The sequence below is a fragment of the Anabrus simplex genome, chromosome 1 (assembly GCF_040414725.1).
Source record: "Anabrus simplex isolate iqAnaSimp1 chromosome 1, ASM4041472v1, whole genome shotgun sequence".
NCBI lineage: Eukaryota > Metazoa > Arthropoda > Insecta > Orthoptera > Tettigoniidae > Anabrus > Anabrus simplex.
This window is the reverse complement of record NC_090265.1, coordinates 1,081,414,939-1,081,437,819: the sequence shown is the minus strand read 5'-3', so window position 1 is coordinate 1,081,437,819 and position 22,881 is coordinate 1,081,414,939. Positions and strand designations below refer to the sequence as shown.

General features: G+C 37.9%; 1 protein-coding gene across 3 annotated transcripts in view; it reads left to right on the top strand.

The window, feature by feature from the left end:
* Positions 1-22,881, top strand: part of Pi3K59F (phosphatidylinositol 3-kinase 59F) — a 184,771-nt gene that overhangs the window by 76,794 nt on the left and 85,096 nt on the right. For all 3 annotated transcript variants that reach the window (XM_067137214.2, XM_067137213.2, XM_067137212.2), the window contains 2 exons: positions 8,625-8,810; positions 15,682-15,797. In XM_067137214.2, coding sequence (XP_066993315.2) covers positions 8,625-8,810; positions 15,682-15,797 — 302 coding nt within the window. The remainder of the gene's footprint in view (positions 1-8,624; positions 8,811-15,681; positions 15,798-22,881) is intronic.

Sequence of the window (22,881 nt, the reverse complement as noted above, 5' to 3'; positions counted from 1 at the left end):
GCATTTTTGCAAGACCCTGTCTATCATCAGTCCATAAACCGTCATCTCTGACATGAGGCTCCTGATGATGGCATCTTAATTTAGTTGATAAATGCATTCCGAGGCTCTGATGCGTTTTGAAAGCAACTACAAATAAGCTCTTTTACTGGCTTGCTAGGCCTAACATAATTGAGGACTTTCTTTTGGGGTTTACTCTCTTAGCCTCCTCATTCCACAAGACAGTGGGTTCCATCTGTACTACCCCCAGAGGAATGGGTTGCCTCCTCCGCCCACTCCAATGTACCGGATCATATTCTCCGCTTTTGCTGCCGTTGAGGTTTTCACTCGTTACCCTGAGCTGGGACCCTTTACCAGATGTTACACACCGGGTCAGTGTGCTCTGGGACTCGCATAGGCAGGGGCGCCACTCCCTGGGCAGGGCTGCTTCTAAGAGGGTATACCATTATAGGTCATTATTGAAGAAGAAAGTGATTCTCTTGAATGATAACTATTAAAGTAAAGATAAAACTGCTTTTTAATGTTGTCATGCCTACCTGCAGTACAGTAAAACCTTGTTAATTCAAAGTCGTTGGGACGCAAAAATCAGACTTCAAATTACGTGATTTCGAATTAACCGCCAAATCGTAATTCAGAAATGCCAACCCTCACGGCTTCACAAAGTATTCTAAGACCTGTTACTGCATGCATTGATTTACGGTTTAAACCTTTCAAATGCCACAAAAAGAAAAAAGAAAAAATTCTGAAATGTATCTATCCAACAAGGTGTATTTACAGTATTCAAATAATACACTTGGATAACTCACCGGCAAACATAACCTCATGCAATTTATTCATTGGATTACTGTACTGTATGCATTTTAGATGCGTTGTACTTGCACGGAAAGTACCCAATGCCCTTAAAACATCGTGGCTTATCGAACTTTCCTATGATGAGGGGAGAAAGTTTGTCGCTTCCTTCTGCATTACAACACAGTACAGTGTCTATCCTTGTATGATTTCCTGCCATGGCACTTGTCCATGGCCGCCTTGTCTCATAATTTAGAAATGGCAACTCTTGCCGCGTCACAAAGTATTCTAAGACCCATTAATGCATGCAATCACCTTGATTCTCAGTTTAAAACTTTCAAATGTCATGGAAAACACTATTTCCAAAATGTATCCAACAAGGTGCATTTACATTAATCAAATAATGCACTTGGATAAAACACTGGCAAACATAACCTCACACAACGAAAGAGAAGAAATTCAAAGATGAGGACAAATTATGCTGGCTCTCCTGTGCAAATGCTTTATCTCTTGGATTACTGTATACCATTTGCATTTTGAGATGCCTTGTACTTGCACAGAAAGTGTCCGATGCCCTTAAAACATCGTAGCTTATCAAACTTTCATATGGGAAGGGAAGGAAGTCTCTACCCTTGTACAATTTCCCGGCTGGCACTTCTCTCCTTTAAAACCATAAGTCCTTTTGGGCTCGGCATTAAAAAAAAGTTCAGTTTCATTGGCACTGACAATATTCTTCGGTGCATACGAATTGATTATATGAGCCACGCTTTTTTGCTAACTGTCGGCATCGTCAGTGTTAGCGGATTATAATTCTCTGCACACTGCCTGCTACGTGATATTGTGACGTTCCTTAAAACGCTGAATACAAAAGCATTACGATTTCACTCGAACTTAGCACATATGAAGCACACTGTAGACACGCCGAAGTGAGTGAAAGTGTGGAAAGCTACTCCTGCACATTCCGGAAGATGCGTTCGTTCATGACGCATAGAAATTTTGAATTTAAATTACTCTAAAATACTATTTTGTAAAATGTAAAGGCAGTTTTGAATTGAAAGTCTGAATTTTGGTAATGGGGCCAACATTGTTCCCCGAATGATGAATTATTCGTATTTCAAATTAAACCATTTAAATAACGTGCATTACTGTACCTCATATTTCCAGGAATGAGGACTTCTTCGAATTAGAAGGCGAGATTTTCGAATTATCGAGGTTCTACTACTATATACTTACTTACTCCTGGGCGCTACAGCCCATGGAGGGCCTTGCTTCTCCATCTTCTTACACCCATCTTCCTGAGGTCTTCCTCCACATCATCCAGCCATCTCTTTCTTGGTCTTCTTTTCAGTCGTCTCCCGCCTGGTTTACCCTGATATACTTTCTTAACTGTTCTTTCTTCAGGCATCCATTTCACATGTCCTAGCCATCTGTCTACTACCCTTGATATCCGTCACAATATCTGGTTCCCCATATATCTTTATTTCCTCATTCCTCCTTATCCTCCATACCCCATTATTATATACGGGTACATATATTTTCCTTAATATCTTTCGATCCCATCTCCGGAAGAGTTCTTCATCTGTGCCAGTAAGAGTCCTTGTCTCTGATCCATAAGTTACCACTGGTTTAACTATGGTTCTATACACTTTAATCTTCAAATTCCTACTAAGAGTTCTTGTTCTAAAAACCTTGACTAATGAAAAATAGCTTTGGTTGCCTGCTGCTATTCTTGCTTTTATCTCCTCTCTTATACAGTATCATTGTCTGAAGTAACCAGTGATCCGAGATACCTGAAACTCCTACATTTTTCATAGTTTTTCCCATTCTGTTGTATTGTGGGTTCTCCTGTCATTTCAGTAGACCAAGATACGAACATATACTTTGTCTTCTCCTGATTCACCTGAAGACCTGTTTCTATCGCAGCTGTTTCCAACCTCCCCAGGCCTTCCTCTAATTCTTGAAATCTTCGTGCCATCAGATTTATGTCATCTGCATAGGCTACATTCTGGCTCAAACGGTTGAGCAGGGTTCCTCCTTGGTTACTAATTACTACTTTCCTCATGACATTTTCCAGGGCTGTGTTGAACAGTAGTGTTGACATTACATCCCCTTGCCTTAGACCCTGTACTACTGCAAATTCTTTAGATATATTTCCCCCAACTTTCACCACACCTCTTGTATCCTTCAAAGTCATTTTGATAAGTCTGATAATCTTCACTGGGATTCCAAAGTCTTTCATCACTTCATACAGCTCCTTATTATACAATCATATGCCTGTTTAAAATCCACAAATAATTGGTGGATATCTACGTTGTATTCATAACATTTCTCCATTAACTGACGTACCACAAACATTTGGTCCGTAGTGGATCTATTTGGTCTAAAACCACATTGATAATCCCCTATTATTTCTTCTGAAAGTGGTGCTACTCTCCCAGCCAGTATCTTGGTGAACACTTTATAGACCATACTCAATAGTGCTATCCCTCTATAGTTGTTACAACACGTTTTGTCATTCTTTTTGTGTATAGGGCAGATTATTGCAAGATTCCACTGCTTAGGCATCTCCTCTTGTTCCCAAATCTCACAGATTAGCTGATGTAAGTGATTTGTCATTTGGTCTCCTCCATTCTTAAGCATTTTGGCAGTAATATTATCAATCCTGGGGGCTTTATTGTTCTTTAAGGCTTTTATGACCTTATACACTTCCTCCCTAGTTGGTGATGCTACGATTGTTTCTTTCCTCGACTCTGAAGGTTCCTCCCTTTCATCTTCTCCCCACCACCAGTCTTGGTTTTCATGTTCTTCATTGGGATTAATTCCATAAAGTATTCAGCCCATCTATCCAATATTTCTTTTGTTCCTCCACTCAGATTTCCTTGTTTATCCTTACAAAACACTGCCCTGGGTTGAAAGCCTTTCCGTTCTGCCTTCACTTGTGCGTAGAAATTCCTTATATCCCTGTTTTTCTCTTGCTCCTCAAGTTCCATTATCCATCTTTCATATTCTCTCTTCTTTCGTCTACATATCTTACTTGCTTCTACTCTCTTCTGTCTGTGTTCTTCTGTATTAGCTCTAGTGTTCCTGTTTAGCATTCTTTTGCGCTGCGTTTCTCTCCATTACTTTATTTCTACACTCCTCGTCAAACCAACCTGGTCTCCGTGTCTTCTTATCTTCACCTAATATTTGTTCTGCTGTATTATGCAATACCATTTTTATAATCTTCCATTTCCCTTCAATATTTTCTTTTTGCCACTGTTTCCTTATCTTGAAATTGTTCAGTTATCTTTGACTTATATCTCTCTTTCACTATTTCATCCGTTGTACGTTTTCTACTGTCATACCTCTTCTGGATTTTGTCTACCTGTGTTCTTCTATAATTAGCTATTCTCTGCCTATACTTTATCCGTACCATATAATGGTCTGATTCACATTCTGCTCCTCGGCAGCTTTCCACCTGCATTATATCTGAAGCATGTCTTCTGTCAATCAGCACATGATCTCTGATTCTGTGTAATACCATCTGGTGAACGCCAAGTAGCCTTCCTCACATCTTTCTGTTGTAGCCAGGTACTCCTAACCACCATTTCATTACTTATGGCAAAATCTATCAACCTCAATCCATTATCATTGTAATGCTCATGGAATTTTTTCCCAATTGTCCCTCTAAAGGCTTCTTCACGTCCTACTTTAGCATTAAGATCCCCTAAAACAATCTTAATGTCATGTTTTGGTATACCATCTATTACCTGCTCCAGTTGGCTATAGAATTCCTCCTTATTTTCTTTGTCCGCTTCCTCAGTCGGCGCATATACACATACAAGTGATGTATTGAAGAACCTGCCTTTCATCCTCAAACTGCTTATTCTCTCATCTATTGGTTTAAAATCCATCACCATAGGTCTAAATCTGTTATCAATCAAAAAGCCTGTGCCCCCAACTGTACCAATATTACTTCCACTATACATCGGTGTGTATCTTCCACTCACCTCTTGTATGGCCGCAATGTTTATTTTGTACCTATCCATTTCTTCCTTCAGGGATTGTAAAGCACCTGGTTTCTTTAATGTCCTTACATTCCAGGTTGCAATTGTAATGTCATGTTTCCGTTTGCGAGTACCTTTTCCATGCCTATTTCGTCGTCGTTAATCAGTCCGGCTATTCTTTTTGAGTTCCGAAACAAGTAAAGTTTTCACGAGATGGAGTTGTTAGCCCCATGCTCAACCCCCAACCTGGAGGACCAGGGACCCTTCTGTCTGGGTTACCATACCATAGCCAAGGGTATCCCGTTTTAAGGCGCCGGATACTCACCCTCATCTATCTTCCGAAGGAGTAGGATTTGCTGGTACCGTAGGCAGAAAACCACCAACTTGAGCGTTTCTCAGTATTTCCCATGGGCACCCACTTGGTATGTGTACCCACACAGAGACTTACCTACCAGCCATTGACCCTCCTCCTTTATCCAGGCTTGGGACTGGCGCTGGGATTTCTGTGGTATCTCCCAGTGGTGAGTTTACTACTATATACACTTGGGTAAAAAATTTTAAACTTGCCTTAAGAAAACTCAAGTTCTCGTTATTTATTGAGCAGCAAATTATATACATATTTTAAATCAAAATACAAAAATAAGCATTAATTATACACAAAGCAACACACTATAAAGTAGTTTATGCTTCAAATAATCGAAAACAGCATCTTGTAGAGCTATACTATTCAAACTCTCTGCTTGTCTGTGTCCCCCCCCTTTTGCTCTGATTATTGCTAGACAAATTGAGTGGAGTGGCTGCATGTGTTAACATGTTACTGCTGTGGAACCAAGGTCTGCAGTTGGGAGCTGATTGGATTTGAACCCCACCATTGGCTGTCCTGAGAATGATTTTCTGTGGTCTCCCATTTTCACTTCCAGGAAGTTGCTGGGACAGTTCCTGTTTATAGGTCACATCTGATTCCTTTCATCACCTTACCCAATTTCATTCACCATCATTCATTTCATCTTCATTAGCTCCTCAGCTGAGGTTGGCAACAGGAAAGCCACCCAGCCATAAAACTATACTGTATAATTTCATCTCGCCTCTTCTGTAACCCCATATCAGGAAACAGGACTGCATACACATAACGCTCAACAAATACATGCCATACTTCTCTTTAATTTTTCCAACATTCCTGAGGTTATATTTCCCCATGTTTGCAAAAGGCATTATAGATCTTCACAACTGTAGACTCTTTGTTTGCCCTTGCTTCACAGTAGGTGTTGGACAGCCGTCTAGCATTCTTTCTTCTGGATGACAGTAGAGATACTGTCCAAACTTCTCAAATTCTGACTTGTCAGTCTGTAGCATCTGGTTCCACTGCTCATTGGTCCAATCCTTGTGTTGTCTGGTCTACTGAAATCTCTCGAGATTTATGTCTAAATGTTAAGAGACTTTATGGCAGATACGCATCCACACAATCCAACATATCTTAAAAAAAGATTTTTCACTGTCTATACTCATGCTGGTTGTTCTCTAGTTCTGTTGATTTCAGCACAAATGTCTCTCCTTTAAGCCTTCTGTTAAACTTGCTTAACATCTGTCTTCAGTAGCAGATGTTCTTCTAGAATGTTGATTATGTACTTGATATTTGTGAGTTTGTCTCTTTGTCTTTGCTTCAAAGCAGAGCAAATGCCAGGTTCAGAAATCCCTAATTCTGCCAGTTGGATCTACCAGCTATCTTGTAGGCACGCGCCTGCCATAGCATGGTTCTCTTCTCTTATGCTAGCTTGTTTTTCCCATGTCTGCAGTGAGTGTCTACTGTATACTACAAAAATTGGTGTACTGCTGAATAAGTCAGTGTTGAAAAACAGTCAGAACCAATACACATTCAAAAAGGAGGGCAAGGAATTATAGTTAACAATACCAAACAATTGATGATTTCAACAAAGAAGTCTTTTAAGGTTCGTAAATTATTTGGTATTACAGATATAACAGAATCTAGGCTGATATTTCGTGCACATAAGCTGAAGGTTATAGTCTCCAGATACCGTCATAATACATAAATCATAATTAACATGTTTGCGGCCCCTTCGGATATCGGCAACCATTACCGTGGTACCATAATCATTTTTTTGTTTTGTTTCTGTGTCCTTTTGCATTTTAGATTATTATTTTAATTATTTCAATATTATTTATGTGCATACAAGCCATGACGCACATGCGTCAGCGGCACTACCGATGAGCTTTTCGCCTTCGGTGCCGTTTGAAGCAGCGTATGCATCATGACTGGTAATGAAGTGGAATGAGGAAAATGTTTTGTTCGATTGTAGAACTTCTTTACAACAGAAAAATAAGATTTTGAACATTTCACACAAAAATACTGTGCAGTAGAATCTTATTATTGCTGTGTGAACAATGTATACTTACATTACTCCATAAGCTGTACAATGTAATTAGTCAATACGGTATGCTACAACAAACAAAGGGAGACATTCCATTGTTTGTGGTCAATTATTTCTGTCTCTTGTGAAATTCCACGAAACATTTCTCAAGGCACAAGCCTGGCTGTCCTGGACACTCACTGCAGTAGAACATGCTGTCCCTGCACTGCCCCTCTTCGTAACACTGTTTGCACAGTTTCCTCAGTCTACATCCATTCTCGTTAGCCGCACATTTACTGGCAAAATGAGTCCCTGTAGGCGGTGTGAAAGATTTTGGGAGCCTACAAAACTGTGGCCTGTAGTCAGCTGATAACTCCTCAATTATCGCCAGTTGAAAGTCGTAGATTGATACCTTCTTTACAGAGAACTTGTTATACAGCATGTAGGAATTGTACAATATCATTTCAACCATATGAATTCCTAATTTTCAATACCACTTCATTGTTTTTCTTGTGAAAGGATAGTAGGAAATTATTTGGTCGTGACAATCTGTGCCTGACATGTCTATTATACTCCACTATTGCTTTGGGCTTAAGTTTTTTGGCCCCTCTCTTGTTGCTCACCTCCACCATGGCAAGCTCACATTCCAAGGAAATGAATCGTACCTCGCGCTTATCCCGCCACTTTCCCACGGCTATCATTAATTGCAAATCGCCTGTTTATCCCGCTAAGATGGGGTTTCTTCCGGAGAGAAAGTTCTGAAACTTCACTGTTCTCTCTTGACATCGCAGAAGTGTATGCCGACTTGTAATAGCTACAGAGATTGTAACTAACAATTGATCTGATGCCCGGATGGCGGATATGTTTAATAACACCTTAACAATACACAGATAAGAGGTATGTTAGTTTACATATATATTGGCGGAAATACGAGCTTTAATATTTGGCGCAGTGGGACGCACGTGTCGTCTCATCGGCACTTAGTGAAACTGGAGTCATGACGCATGTGTGTCATTGGCTGCAAACGTGTTAAATATGAATAAATACCATATGTGAGTATGTGATAGATCAGAATGGACAAATACCTGCAGCAGGAAATGGATCAGAAATTGCATAAATCTCAGTTAAACACAATTTTCAAGATTATGTAAGGAATTTCAGAGGTGTGCTTAAACTTTTTGATGGGTGGTGTATGTGGTTTCCTTTACCTTCTAGGGACACTAAAATGAATTTTTCATGATTATTTTCGAAAAAAGTGTTCATAGAAGACTGTTGCTGATTACAGCTGAAAAGTCTAGATTTTCATTCTATGAAACAATCCAACAGTGATATGAAATGTGAAATAGTTTTGTTTGCAGTGTTTTTCCTTAAGATGGATTATTCTAGACATTTCAAATGATCAGAGTGTATCATTTCCATGAAAATCTTAGAGGTTTTGTTTATAGATAATGTCGGTAAAATCTTGTACTTTCCTTTTCATATATAGGCATTAACGAAATTTTTGAAATGTGTCAACTGGAAGCTGAATGCAGAGGCTTGTCAAGCCTTGGACATGTTACAGCAGTGGGTTCCAATGGATGTGGAGGACGCTCTGGAACTGCTTACACCAAACTTCACTCATCCTGCCGTGCGGCGTTATGCTGTCACACGACTCAAAAGTGCTCCAGATGAGGTAATCAAGTGTCCGTATGAAGCTACAAATTAATAAAGTGGCAACTTTTATTTTCCATTGGTATTGGAAAATAAAGGAAAACCAATATTTATTTCAGTTTTAGTTGCTGAAAGTAACTTACATAACTTTAAAAAAAAGTCTGGTGTGATGTTTTTTACAAGATTTGAGAAACTTAAATTTTAAATTAATAGAGTTAACTCAGCTTTCTGGAACTAAACTAAATGTAACTGATTTAATGAACACTGTGTGCCAAAATCTGTTCTTGCTCTCATCTTCCATTCCATTACTTTGATAAGTAATGGTTGTAGATTTTACACAGATATGTTCCATCTCATACACCCTGTCATCCTTTTATTATAGCTGTAATTTCAAGAGTTGTAGTCTGAAAGTAATAGGACTATCCAGTGAAGTGTGTTAATGCTAATGGCATACAATTTTCATTCTCTGTAAAACAGGATGGTCACTGCATTCATATAATTTATTTAGTTCTAATGCTTGTGTTGGAGGATAATATAAGCAATGAAAATATTGAACTACATTACATTCCTGAAATTTTTTTGGAGAAAGAAAGAAATTTTTTTTTGAAGGATAGCTGCCCTTATGCAAAGATTACCATGAGGTACAGCACAATTATTAGTTTAATGGTAAAACAATCATAAATAAAAAATGTTGTTTTATGATAAATGGGAAAACTTAAAGGCAGCTACCCTGCAGAGAAAGTGCTTTATTTTAGTGAAACCATACATGTGATGGTGTACAATATACAGAGAGTCCCTCAACACACTTTGGGCTATTTCTTTTATTGTAGGTGTATTTATCTTGAAGATCTGTAAATGTTCTGAGCAGCTCATATCACAAAGTAATTACAAGAGTTCATATAGGAAGGAGATACATAATAGGTCTATATACTAAACTAATTGTATGGAAAGTTTGTAAGTTGGAGTACAGGTATATCCCAACCCATTGTCTTTAGTAAATCCCCAGAAATCTTATCAATTCCAGCTGATTTCCTAGTTTTCAACTTTCGTATCTTAATGTAAATGTCATTGTCATCATATGCAAATTTCAATACTTCTTTAGCATTAGTCACCTCCTCTATCTGGGCATTATCCTTGTAACCAACAATCTTTACATACTACTGACTGAATTCTTCTGCCTTTTTAAGATCCTCACATACACACTCCCTTTGTTCATTAATGATTCCTGGAATGTTCTTCTTGGAACCTGTTCCTGCCTTAAAGTACATATACATACCTTTGTTTTTCACTCAAATTTGTATGACTGCCAATTATGCCTGCCATCATGTTATCCTTAGCTGACTTCTTTGCTAGATTCAATTTCCTAGTAAGATCCTTCAATTTCTCCTTACTTCCACAGCCATTTCTAACTCTATTTCTTTCCAGTCTGCACCTCCTCCTTAGTCTCTTTATTTCTCTATTATAATAAGGTGGGTCTTTACCATTCCTTACCACCTTTAAAGGTACAAACCTATTTTCACATTCCTCAACAATTGCTTAAAACCCATCCCAGGGTTTGTTTACATTTTTATTTACCATTTTCCACCGATCATAGTACTATTTAAAAATTCCTTCATACCTGCTTTATCAGCCATATGGTACTGCCTAATAGTCCTACTTTTAAGACCTTCCTTTCTATCACATTTATTTTTAACTATGACAAAAACAGTTTCACGATCACTAATACCATCTGGTTTTACCAGTACCACGTCCAGGATATTTTTTCCTCTAGTTGGTTCCATCACTTTCTGAATCATCTGTCCTTCCCATATTAGCTTATTTGCCATTTGTTGGTCATGTGCCCTGTCATTCGCATTAGCTTCCCAACTGACATTTGGTAAATTCAGATCTGCTACAGTCGCATTCCTTTCCATGTCATTTCCCACATACCTGATTAGTTTATCAACTAATTCTGAATCAGTGTCAGCGCTACCCTTTCCTGGTCTGTACACTCCAAAGACATCAAGTTGCCTATTATCTTTAGAGATGAGCCTTACACCTAGAACTTCTTGTTTGTAATCTTTAACCTTTTCGTAGCTTACAAATTCTTTTTTCACCAGAATGAATACTCCCCCTCCCACCATTCCTACCCTATCTCTACGATACACACTCCAGTTCCGTGAGAAAATTTCTGCATCCATTATATCATTTCTCAGCCATGATTCAACTCCTATTACAATATCTGTTAAGTATATATCTATTAAATTAATTCTATTCCTCTCTTTACAGTACTTCTACAGTTCAACACTAACATTTTTGTGTCATCCCTACTAGACTTCCAGATCCCTGTAACCTTATCACCACTCCCTATACCACCCCGTTTCCCTGAATGTACCTCCCTATCTCCCTATTACCCTTCCAAACAAATTTCCTAATTTATACGTACCAGTGCGGTTTAAGTGAAGGCCATCTGAGCGCAGGTCCCCATCCCCTACCCACCCATTACGATCTAGAAATCTCATTCCCAGTTTCCCACATACCCACACCAGTCTCTTTTAAATCCTCAATCACCCTCCAGTCAGTATCCCTCCTATACAATATTCCACTGATAACAATCTCTGCTTCCTTAAACTTTACCCGTGATGCATTTACCAGATCCCACACATCCCCAACTATGTTGGTACTTATACCAGCATGCTTTACGTTGTTGGTACCAATGTGAAACACTACCACCTTCTCCTTCCCCCCCTCCTTCTCTTGTACTGGTACTTTCCTCAACATCTGCTTCAACCTAATTCCTGGATAACACTCTACCCTCGTTTCCTTTCTTCCACACACTTTCCCCGCATGTCTAACAGTGGAATTCCCCATGACTAGAGCCTCAATCCTACCCACCACATTTGATCCCCTACTGTCCTGGTCATCCCTATCTTTCCTGACAGCTGCAGAAGCTACTTTCTCCTCCCATTTCTCCCTCCTGTGAACCTGTTCCACCTGTCTTTTTCTATCCTCTACTCTACAGTTCCCTTTCCTTTATTTTCCCTTCCTCCTACTTACACACATCTCAGCAATACTTCCCTGTTCCTCATCTTCCCTCCGTTGTTCAACCTGCAGTGACTCGTACCGGTTTCTCTGACACCTGTCCTGAACTCTGATCCTGAATAGAGCCCTTAGCCTGCAATCTCCTTCTCCTTAAAACATTAGACCACCTGTCTTCTACAATTCCCCCCTTTCCTTCCCATCCCTCTTTTACACCTACTGTATCCTGTACATTGTTTGAGGGAGGCCTACCTTCCTTCCTTCCTTCCTTCCTGTCTCCCGTGAGAATCGTAATTATCTCTCTCAAACTCCTCCTTCATACTCCTCAATGCCTCACCACACCCACAGTTCCTACACTTGCACTCCTTAGCCATTCTTTATTGAAAAATGAAAAGGAAAGAAAAAATAAAATAACTTATTATGTGAAAAAAAAGGAAAATATAGTCTAGGATAGTACACAAAGATCACACGACAATTAATATACCACTACACTATGATACGACTTAGTCGTAATCTATTTTTATCCTACAACACCACAACAGGATAAAAACTGCCGTTAATTACTGAATACTGAAAGGAATACACAAGAATTATACAATTCTAAACTGCAGTTAACCCTATCCTAATTACAACTACAGAATTCTAGTAAGAGAATTTCTACGGATACCTCTACTATACTACACAAATATTTTACAATAATATAATAAGCATGCTAATTTCTAATAGTATATTACTTTTATACTACTGTGCAGTACACTACAAAATTTTAAACTATGTTCAGGCGTATCCTAATTATAATATGTTACTACTAAGCACAAACAGAAATGAAAATAGCAAGTTTGAATTTTGCAAGAACTACTCAGAGATCACCAACAAAGCTAAATGCTTAGACAGATTATAATTAGTCCTATGCTCTAATAGATACACACACCAAGATACACACGAATATAGCAGGCAAGATACTGTACTATTTCCTATTACCTGATTGTTGTTTATTTGTGATCACTAAAGGACACTTATTTATTATTCATCTATTATGAAGACGAACATTATTGTAAATGTGCATTAAATAAACTGCTTCTGTTATTGGTGTATTATCAATTTAATTTCAATCATTAAATAGGTACGGTATATACAAGGTCTCCCTTCATATGTAATTGCTTGAAAATAAACAATATGAGGATGATCTATTATTTATACTCATTTGCAATTATTTTGAAGGGAAAATCATATATGCAGAAAGGAGGTTTATCATCACAGTTCCTGCCTAATCCCTTCATATGAAACCCATTCAAATGTGAACAAACATATTGTTTTTAATTTGACATGCAATATGAATTGAATGTAAGAATATAGTAACCTATACCCAGGTTATGGTGGTCTGTTTACGCTGTTGAGTATACTGACCCAGGGCGAAGTACATCACCATTTGCCAGGACTGCCATGCTTGCTGCAACCCTCTCATCCATAACAGACCTGCTTTAGGCTGTAAATGATCTACTGTGATACCTGTTTTACTGAATGTATGGGTTGTAGCAAGTATGAAAAGGACTTAGTCACTGGTAAGTTCACAAATAGAGTACAGCAGTGTATAGGACCCTTACCAGGATTACTTAATTCGAGACTGGAACAAGTAACATTGTGGGAAGGCAGGGATGAAATGGCTTCATAGAGTAGCAAAGTTAGCATGGAGTGTTGGTAAAGTATCTTCAGATTGGACAAAAGCAGTAATTGCACCTGTCTATAAGCAGGGGAACAGGAAGGATTGCAACAACTATTGAGGTATCTCACTGATTAATATACCAGTCAAAGTATTTACTAGCATCTTGGAAAGGAGGGTGCGATCAGTCGTTGAGAGGAAGTTGGATGAAAACTAGTGTGGTTTCAAACCACAGAGGGGCTGTTAGGATCAGATTTTCAGTATGCGCCAGGTAATTGAAAAATGCTACGAGAGGAATAGGCAGTTGTGTTTATGTTTCGTAGATCTAGAGAAAGCATATGACAGGGTACCGAGGGAAAAGATGTTCGCTATACTGGGGGACTATGGAATTAAAGGTAGATTATTAAACTCAATCAAAGGCATTTATGTTGACAATTGGGCTTCAGTGAGAATTGATTGTAGAATGAGTTCTTGGTTCAGGGTACTTACAGGAGTTAGACAAGGCTGTAATCTTTCACCTTTGCTGTTTGTAGTTTACATGGATCATCTGCTGAAAGGTATAAAATGGCAAGAAGGGATTCAGTTAGGTGGAAATGTAGTAAGCAGTTCAGCCTATGCTGACGACTTGGTCTTAATGGCAGATTGTGCTGAAGGCCTGCAGTCTAATATCTTGCAACTTGAAAAGAGGTGCAATGAGTATGGTATGAAAATTAGCCTTTCGAAGACTAAATTGATGTCAGTAGGTAAGAAATTAAACAGAATTGAATGTCAGATTGGTGATACAAAGCTAGAACAGGTCAATAATTTCAAGTATTTAGGTTGTGTGTTCTCCCAGGATGGTAATATAGTAAGTGTAGTAAAGCTAATGCAGTGAGCTCACAGTTGCGATCAACAGTATTCTGTAAGAAGGAAGTCAGCTCCCAGACAAAACTATCTTTACATCGGTCTGTTTTCAGACCAACATTGCTTTACGGGAGCAAAAGCTGGGTTGACTCAGGATATCTTATTCATAAGTTAGAAGTAACAGACATGAAAGTAGCGAGAATGATTGCTGGTACAAACAGGTGGGAACAATGGCCGGAGGGTACTCAGAATGAGGAGATAAAGGATAATTTAGGAATGAACTCGATGTATGAAACTGTACGCATAAACAGACTTGGGTGGTGGGGTCACATGAGGCGAATGGGGGAGGATAGGTTACCTAGGAGAATAATGGACTCTGTTATGGAGGGTAAGAGAAGTATAGGGAGAACAAGACAACGATGGTTAGACTCAGTTTCTAACGATTTAAAGATAAGAGGTATAGAACTAAATGAGGCTACAGCACTAGTTGCAAATAGAGGATTGTGGCGACGTTTAGTAAATTGAGAGGCTTGCAGACTGAATGCTGAAAGGCATACCAGTCTTTAATGACAATGTATGTATGTATAAATCTTATGTTCCGAGATGTTAGTGGAGAGGTAGTGTGACATTCGTAGATGAATAAAGGTTGAATGGTGTTTTTAAAAGTAGGAAAGATCACACACATGAGAATACATTTGGAATTCAGGAGGACAAATTGGGGTCGCTTAAGTGCGGCCAGTATCCAGTATTCGGGAGATAGTGGGTTCGAACCCCACTGTCGCCAGCCCTGAAGATGGTTTTCCGTGGTTTCCCATTTTCACACCAGCCAAATCCTGGGGCTGTACCTTAATTAAGGCCACGACCGCTTCCTTCCCATTCCTAAGAGTTTCCTATCCCATCGTCGCCATAAGACTCATCTGTGTCGGTACGACGTAAAGCAAATTGCATTGCATTGACAAATTGGGACAAATATTTGCTTTTGGGAAGAGTTAGGGATTGGAAGAATATACCAAGGGAGATATTGAATAAATTTCCAACTTCCTTCTGCAATTATTTAAAAAAAAGACTAGGTAAACAACTCCTAGTGAATCTGCCACCTGCGTGACTGCCCTAAATGCTGATCAGTGTCGGTCGGTCGGTGAAATATCTTTTCTTCTCTATTTATGAAGGAGTTATGTAAAGGAATAAAAAATGTTATAAATTTAAAACTTGTTTAGAAAAGTATAAGTATTTTATTGTTTACAAGTTTCCTGTTGGGCTGAATTATTTGGAAATCATAGTTGAATGTGTGTTCTAGTTTTTTTGCGTTATAAAAATAAGGTGTCATATATCACCTCAAATCTGTTATCCAGTATGCATTTATTTTGTGCAGGACCTATTACTGTATCTACTTCAGCTGGTTCAAGCCCTCAAGTATGAGAACTTTGCTAAAATCAAGGAGGCTTACAACAAACTACACCCTGGACAAACTCAAGACCCTGGTGTCAGGTGAGATTAGTTCATTGATAATGTTACTGTTCCCAACTCGTACATATTAGTCAATATGATAGATCAGGGGTCTCCAAAATATGACCAGTGTGTCACATCCGACCTGTGGGCCCCTGGTTGGCGAAACTCTACAAGGGACAGCAAGAATTGTTGCTGTTCCTCCAACTATCCAGAATGCTGTCTTATTTGTAAATAAGAGAGGTTTCCAGGAGCACTGTGTCTGCAGTATATCATCTTACTATGCTCATTGTGCTTTCACAAAGCGATCCACGAGGCTGTGTTCATGGGGTTAAGGCTGTTTGTTTTTGTTTAAATAGACCTGTGTTTACTCTATGTTGATTCAAAGTAAAAAGAGAAAAGCGGACAGTGAATGTTGTATCTTCAGTGCTAAGTGGTCATTGGAATATTTTTTCCAAAGGAGACAAGCCATTTACTGACTATGACTACATAAAGTGTGTTTTAATTGTGGTGGAAGAACTGTAGCTGACAAAATTGAACAATGTAAATCAAGTAGCCTTTCAACAAACACAGCGGCACATCAAGTTGTAGACATTAGCTGTAATATTTCTACTCACTTAACAGGAAAAAAGACTTCAAAAGTTCAGTGGTTCTATATAGCCTTGAAAGAGTCTATAAATGTTACATATGGCTCACTTTTTAAGTTTTTAGCTTTTTTAAATTTGTGGAAAATTAAAAGTTACTGAATAACTAGTGGATCTGATTAGCTTGCATGGCACAACAGGTGAATTCATCTTCATGAGAGTTCAGAACACTTTAGCTGAAAAGTAAAGCCTTCCTCTTTCTCAGCTCAAGTGTGTTACAAAAATGTGGCAAAAATACAGTTTTCATGAACAGACTAAGTGCAGCAGTTAACAAACCCCCTGACAGTACACTATATCCTTCATTAGGAAGCCCACTGTGGGAAGTCTGTGGACTAATCCTGTTTAATGACTCTGTGATTTCTGTAGTAAGTTTAGTAGGATGATATAGACTCAAAAACATTGGCAGGCAGTCAGTCTTTTCTACAATAGGAAGAATCTCTGCTCTCCCATAACACATACCAGTTACGTGGTTAAACTTTAGTAAAATTTTGTCAACCTTTTTCCTTTAAGAGTAGAGATTGAAATATTTCTGAATGGGAAAAAAGAAATCCTGTGAACTACTGTCTGACAAGAAATGGCTGTGGAAACTAGCTTTCTTTGCTGATGCTGCTCTCCACTCAGTCGAATTAAATAACTTCAGAGGAAATTCAATGTTATCTCGACCTTTATACACATGTCAAAGGTTTTAAACACAAACTGATAGTGTACTTTTTAAACAATGCATTTCACAGAAAAATTTTACACACTTTGTCATTTGCCAGCCAGTTATTGAAAGGTGAACATGATTCAGTTTCTACTCCTGTTTGCAATGAAAATTATTGATCTGGAAAAACAGATCTCTTACAGTACTCCAGTACACATTCTAAGGAGATCAGAATTTTCCAGCACCCCTTTTCTGATGAAAATTAAACTCATTGATCTGTAAGCTGATAATACCATGAACAAGAAGTTCAGTTTTATAAATATATTCCAGTAATAAACTGCCACCGAGATTAAAGATTGTGCATAGAGTTTCTTACCTGTTTTTGGAACTACCTATAGGTGCAAGCAAACCCCTTCTTTGGAGAAGCTGGCAGTCAAAATACAGAGGTAACTCGAGTGATAAACATCTGAAAGAAAGTTTTTTTGTTCAGTGGACTAAATTAGAGCCACAGTTGGACAAAATTCTGGATTTAAAAGCATTTAAATACCTTTCATTAAAATATACTTGAGTTTTAATTGTACTCTGAAAACATGGTATAATATAATTAACTTTTTCAATAGTCTTTTATTTCCAATAAAATGTATTGATCCAGCTCCCACTGACAAGGGGGCATTCCCTACTCATCACCACCACCGATTTTGCTCATATTTATAGAACATGCAGGGCTTGGCTAGAAATGAAAGTACACGAAGTGGGAACTCCAGATGGCCAAGCGTATAGAAAATAAAAATAAAAATGTTGACGTGGCTCTCGCACCGTATAAGCCACTTACGTTAGTGTGTACGCTGAGCAGTTGTTGGCGTAGCGGTAAGAGCGTGGACTACTAATTCGATGGTCGTGGGTTCGACTCCCCATGTGAAGACTGGTTTTTTTTCTGCCAACTTTTATATTATTCATTTTCCTATTATGCAAAGAGGTGAATAATTAAAATTATTTGTACGCAGAAGGCATAGAAAAGGTAAAAAATTGGAATTTCATTGTCAGACTTTTTCCTACCTGTTTGTGTACAGCCGCCAGGAGCAACCTTCACTTGTCAGGTGAAAACGAATCTTACAGCGAAACGACTATTCACGTTTATGGCACATTCCCCAAGGAGGGGAGATAGTCAGTAAAGGAGAAAAAAGAAGAATTTGTTTGAACACGGGAAAGTTCGCAACTCCAAATTTTTACAATTGTTTGCTCATTAAAAAAAAATGACATCCTATATTCCTTTTGGATATAAATAAATAAATTAAAATAAATGAATAATATAAAAATTGAGAAAAATATTCTCCACACGGGGAGCCGAACCCACGACCATCGAATTACTAGTCCAAGCTCTTACTGCTACTCCAACAACTGCTTGGCGTATGCACTAACGTAAGTGGCTTATACAGTGTAGAGCCGTGTGATCATTTTTATTTTTATTTTCTATACGCTTGGCCATCTGGAGTTTCCACTTCGAGTACTTCCATTTCTAGCCAAGCCCTGCATGTTCTATAAATTTGAGCGAAATCGGTGGTGATGAGTAGGGAATGCCCCTTTGTGAGACACAAAGCTCTGTGTGTGGCCTCCAGGTGCCAGTAATTTGGAGACCCCTGTACTGGACCATAGGTCATAAACTCATTCCTCTACAGAGTGCATGCCTTATATGCAACTGGCAGGTATTGGTCACATAACTGTGGGAGATCCTAAGGTAATGTAATTCTATTAATACAAATTAGTTTTTGGATAGCACTATGTTATTAAATTGATTTCACTATAGAACCAAATTGGGATCTTTATCTGCAAAGCAGTTGGATTTGTTGTTGATCTTACACTTCTGAAACCAGTCTGGTCTCTTAATTGCATGCATGCATACATACTGAACCCGAGTGACTTAGGCCCAAAGTCAATCATGATTTGATTTATGAAGGGAAATAGTACATTTATTGAAATACAGAAGTGTAGTTGAATATTTCATCTGTGTAGTGTTGAAATATGAGCTAAGGAACACGACAGACTGGAGCCTGACGGATTAGCTCGACACAACAACATTTAGCTACTTCACAGCAGGGGATCCCATTAGTTGGTGACCAGGAAAAATACAAGTCCACAAATAAGTCTTGGTCAGAAAGAGAAGGGGGTAGTTTGACACAAAGGAAGCTTGCAACATGAGTAGTGCACTGGGATATTTTTGGCGGACGGAAATTTCCGTGACGTCATGGAAAGGTACAGTGGTTGCGAGGACATTCGCTAGCCTAGGTTATCGCAGGTGGAAACTTAAATCACGTGACCACTTATAGGCCAATCACGAAAATTTAGATGGAGACTCAGGGATACCATCTTAAGAGATGATGGATGAGATATTCTCGTAACTTCAAAAATAATCAGTAATAAATTATTGTGAGTACACGGAGCAATGTAATGAGTTTATTAGATGTCACGCATGGAAAAATAATCAATAATTATTGGCAAATTAAATAAATTGAAGGCTGGATTTCTTGGAAACCAGACAGCTTGAATGTCATTGGCTGGACGAAAACCACGTTGTAAGGGACGCTTCCAAAGGTGCGAAATGTGAGGAGCTAAATCCACCCGTATCTCCTAAATCTATGATCGTTAGGAGTTCATATTTAATCCAGCAAATATGCTAGCGGAGCGGATTAATTTGATATAAATTTTAACGTCCAATTCGGAGTGCAAGTGCCGATATTAAAAATCCACCCCCTCCCTCATGGGTATGATGTCAATGAATCCGCGAGGGAAAGCTTCATCCATATATACGGGCGCAAGGGATACTCGACAACACACTTGAAATGAATCTCTGGAGCTGAACCGTCGTTCGCAGCTGACTTCAAATCTGTCGGGCGTACAGTAACTCAACATTTAATGGCGCGAGCATCCGCCAGTACTTATAAAATGTGATCGCGCTCAAGCAACATGAACTGGAAGTAGTTAACTTAGGACAGTGTTTGCCAGTTATAAATATCATAGTGAAGTCAATTAATTGCATTGTAAGAGTGAGTAATATAAATTGCACCGCAATAAGTACATAAATAACATACTGTGTGACGAACAGTACTTTGAGGGAATAATAGCCTGTACTTTGGAATATCGAACCGCTATCATGAACACATGACGACATAAATCGCGACGGGCGTAAAATTCGACACACCGTCGTACGTGTCCATGTCCATGTGTGCGGTAATTGGACGAAGCTTAAAACAGTGTAAAATATTAAATTTTTGGGTCTAGGGTATTAATTTGTTTTATAAAAGTAAAGTTTTCAGTGTTAACATTGTCAATGGTGAAGTATTGTGATAATTAAGGTATTAGTGTAAAAATGGTAATGTGCCAGGAAATCATTTGTGGAACTACGCCATCAAGAATGGAGGAGTAATACGGCGGAGAGGGGCCGAAAGGAGCCTCTCATCTGCCAAGCTGCAATGGATTACCGATAACTAAGATGAGTACTAAAATGTAGATAATATTTGGGAAATGTTAGCGTGATTGGAAAAATGGGAATAATTTGATTAGACTTGGTTACCTTCTGTAACAAGATGAGTCGCTTAACGACCCCATCCTAAATTTGTAGCACGGACAGTATTAAATAATAACAATGTAAATAATCGGGTCTTTTTATGTATTCAGTTTGTTGTAGATGTAAATTTTGTAGATATAGGGTAGTACGTTAAGTCATGCATGCATTCATATTTTCTTTGTAGTCAAGAATAATTTTCTTTACATTTGATTTTGTTATCATAGTCAAATAGACCCGATATGTGCTTTTCTGTTTGTCATTTTAACGAGCTATGTAATGACATTGAAGGAAAGTCCAGCCTTGTCATGCCAGTGGGGTTTTGTTGTTGATTAGTGTGTTCATATTTTCAAAGTGAAGTTGTTAAATTTGTGAGAAGCGATATTAATAATAATAATAATAATAATAATAATAATAATAATAATAATAATAATAATAATTCATGAGAGATTGGGAATTTTAGTGAGCCGTGCGTAATAATAAAATTTAAGTGATCAGGTGTTGAGTTTATCGGGAATCATTTAATGACGGGATGTCGTTTTTAATTCGGAATTAAAGTATGTGGTAATTTAACTTGATAAATGAATAATATTGAAATGTAGATCGGTGCTAATAATCCGTACATGTTAATGAACGTGTGGTTTAAATTACGGTCCAATATTTTTCTTTACGAATAAATGTCGTGTCTTAAATTTGCAATTCAGTAGCCGGAACACATAGGACTAATGTTACGAAACCACGATTGTCAAATTTTGGTAAATATAATTTCAAAATGTTACGATTATTTGTGGAGAATGAATTAGGGCGTAGATCAAAATGAGGTAGAAAAATGTTAAAGAATCTACAGTCAGATAATAAAAGGTCATACGATGTCAGAAGTGAATAAATAAGTCAGTTGATAATTCTGTGAGAAATAAATGAATCAAGGAATATTGAGATAGAAAGGGATATAAATTCCGTACGAGAGACACTTAGGATATTGAAACGAGTGTAAAATGTACGGGCAGTGTCACAGAGAAATACTGAGTTACGTAGCGGGTAGAATTCGAACCCGTGACAGCATGTACGAAATAAATAGACTGCACCGCTATTCGTCAAGATACTACGGATCTAAGGATAATGAGAGTTCAGATTCCACATAAATGATCGGATATTGTAATCATTGTAATGACGAGTGATGACAATCATGATGCCGTAATAATAATAATAATAATAATAATAATAATAATAATAATAAATATTGCAGATAAAGGATTGGGCCTCCTTAATTGAGCGTTGATAAAGATGTTAAACGGGAATCTAAATGAGAATATGCAACCGATAATAATAGTAACAATGTTAGGACGATGTCAAATCGTCGCGGTCAGATTAATAATAATTGTCATAATAACAGTAATGATGTCGTTGGTGGATCAGTGAAATAATTGTAATTGCGACCGATATCCTAATGCATTTTTGGCGGAAGTGACCGGTTCATTAATAATAATAATAATAATAATAATAATAATAATAATAATAATAATAATAATAATCTTGAGTGACATTAATAATAATAATAATAATAATAATAATAATCATAATAATAATAATATCTTGAGTGACGTTAATAACAATAATAAAATCTGGAGTCACCTATTCATTAATAATAATAACCACAAGAGGGATATACTAATACTAATAACTGTAATAACCATTTGTGTCTGCATCCCACATAATAATGGCGATATTAATCAAACGTGACAGTGCCAGGAACCGTTGAGTATAATAATAATAATAATAATAATAATAATAATAATAATAATAATAATAATAATAATTTCAAGCATGATAATTTCGTGGATAAATGAATATTCCGACGATAGTGAATTAATTAGTTGGTGACAATATCCCTCTACTCGTATGTTTGAATAATAAGAATAATAAATATTATAGACATTTGTTACCTCGTTATCATACGGTTTCCGCATGGGACGAGTTACAGTAATACTTAGTGTGTTTGTTTACTTCGCTTGTGATGCAAGGGGAGGTCTTCGGCACGGTATTTCCCACCGCTTCTCCTTATCTCATCTGTGGCAGTAGTCTACTGAGGCTACTTTGTAACATTTCAGATCATGTGTAAATAAAATATAAATGCTAATTCAGTGGTATGGCATCAGCTGGACATCGTAAGATAGGAACTGTCCGTGTAATCCATTTTTCGTAATTCACGAGAAACATTACGCAGTCCGAGTACCGGTCTCGGAAAAATGTATATAGCCGGGGTACTTCATCTTAGTTAAA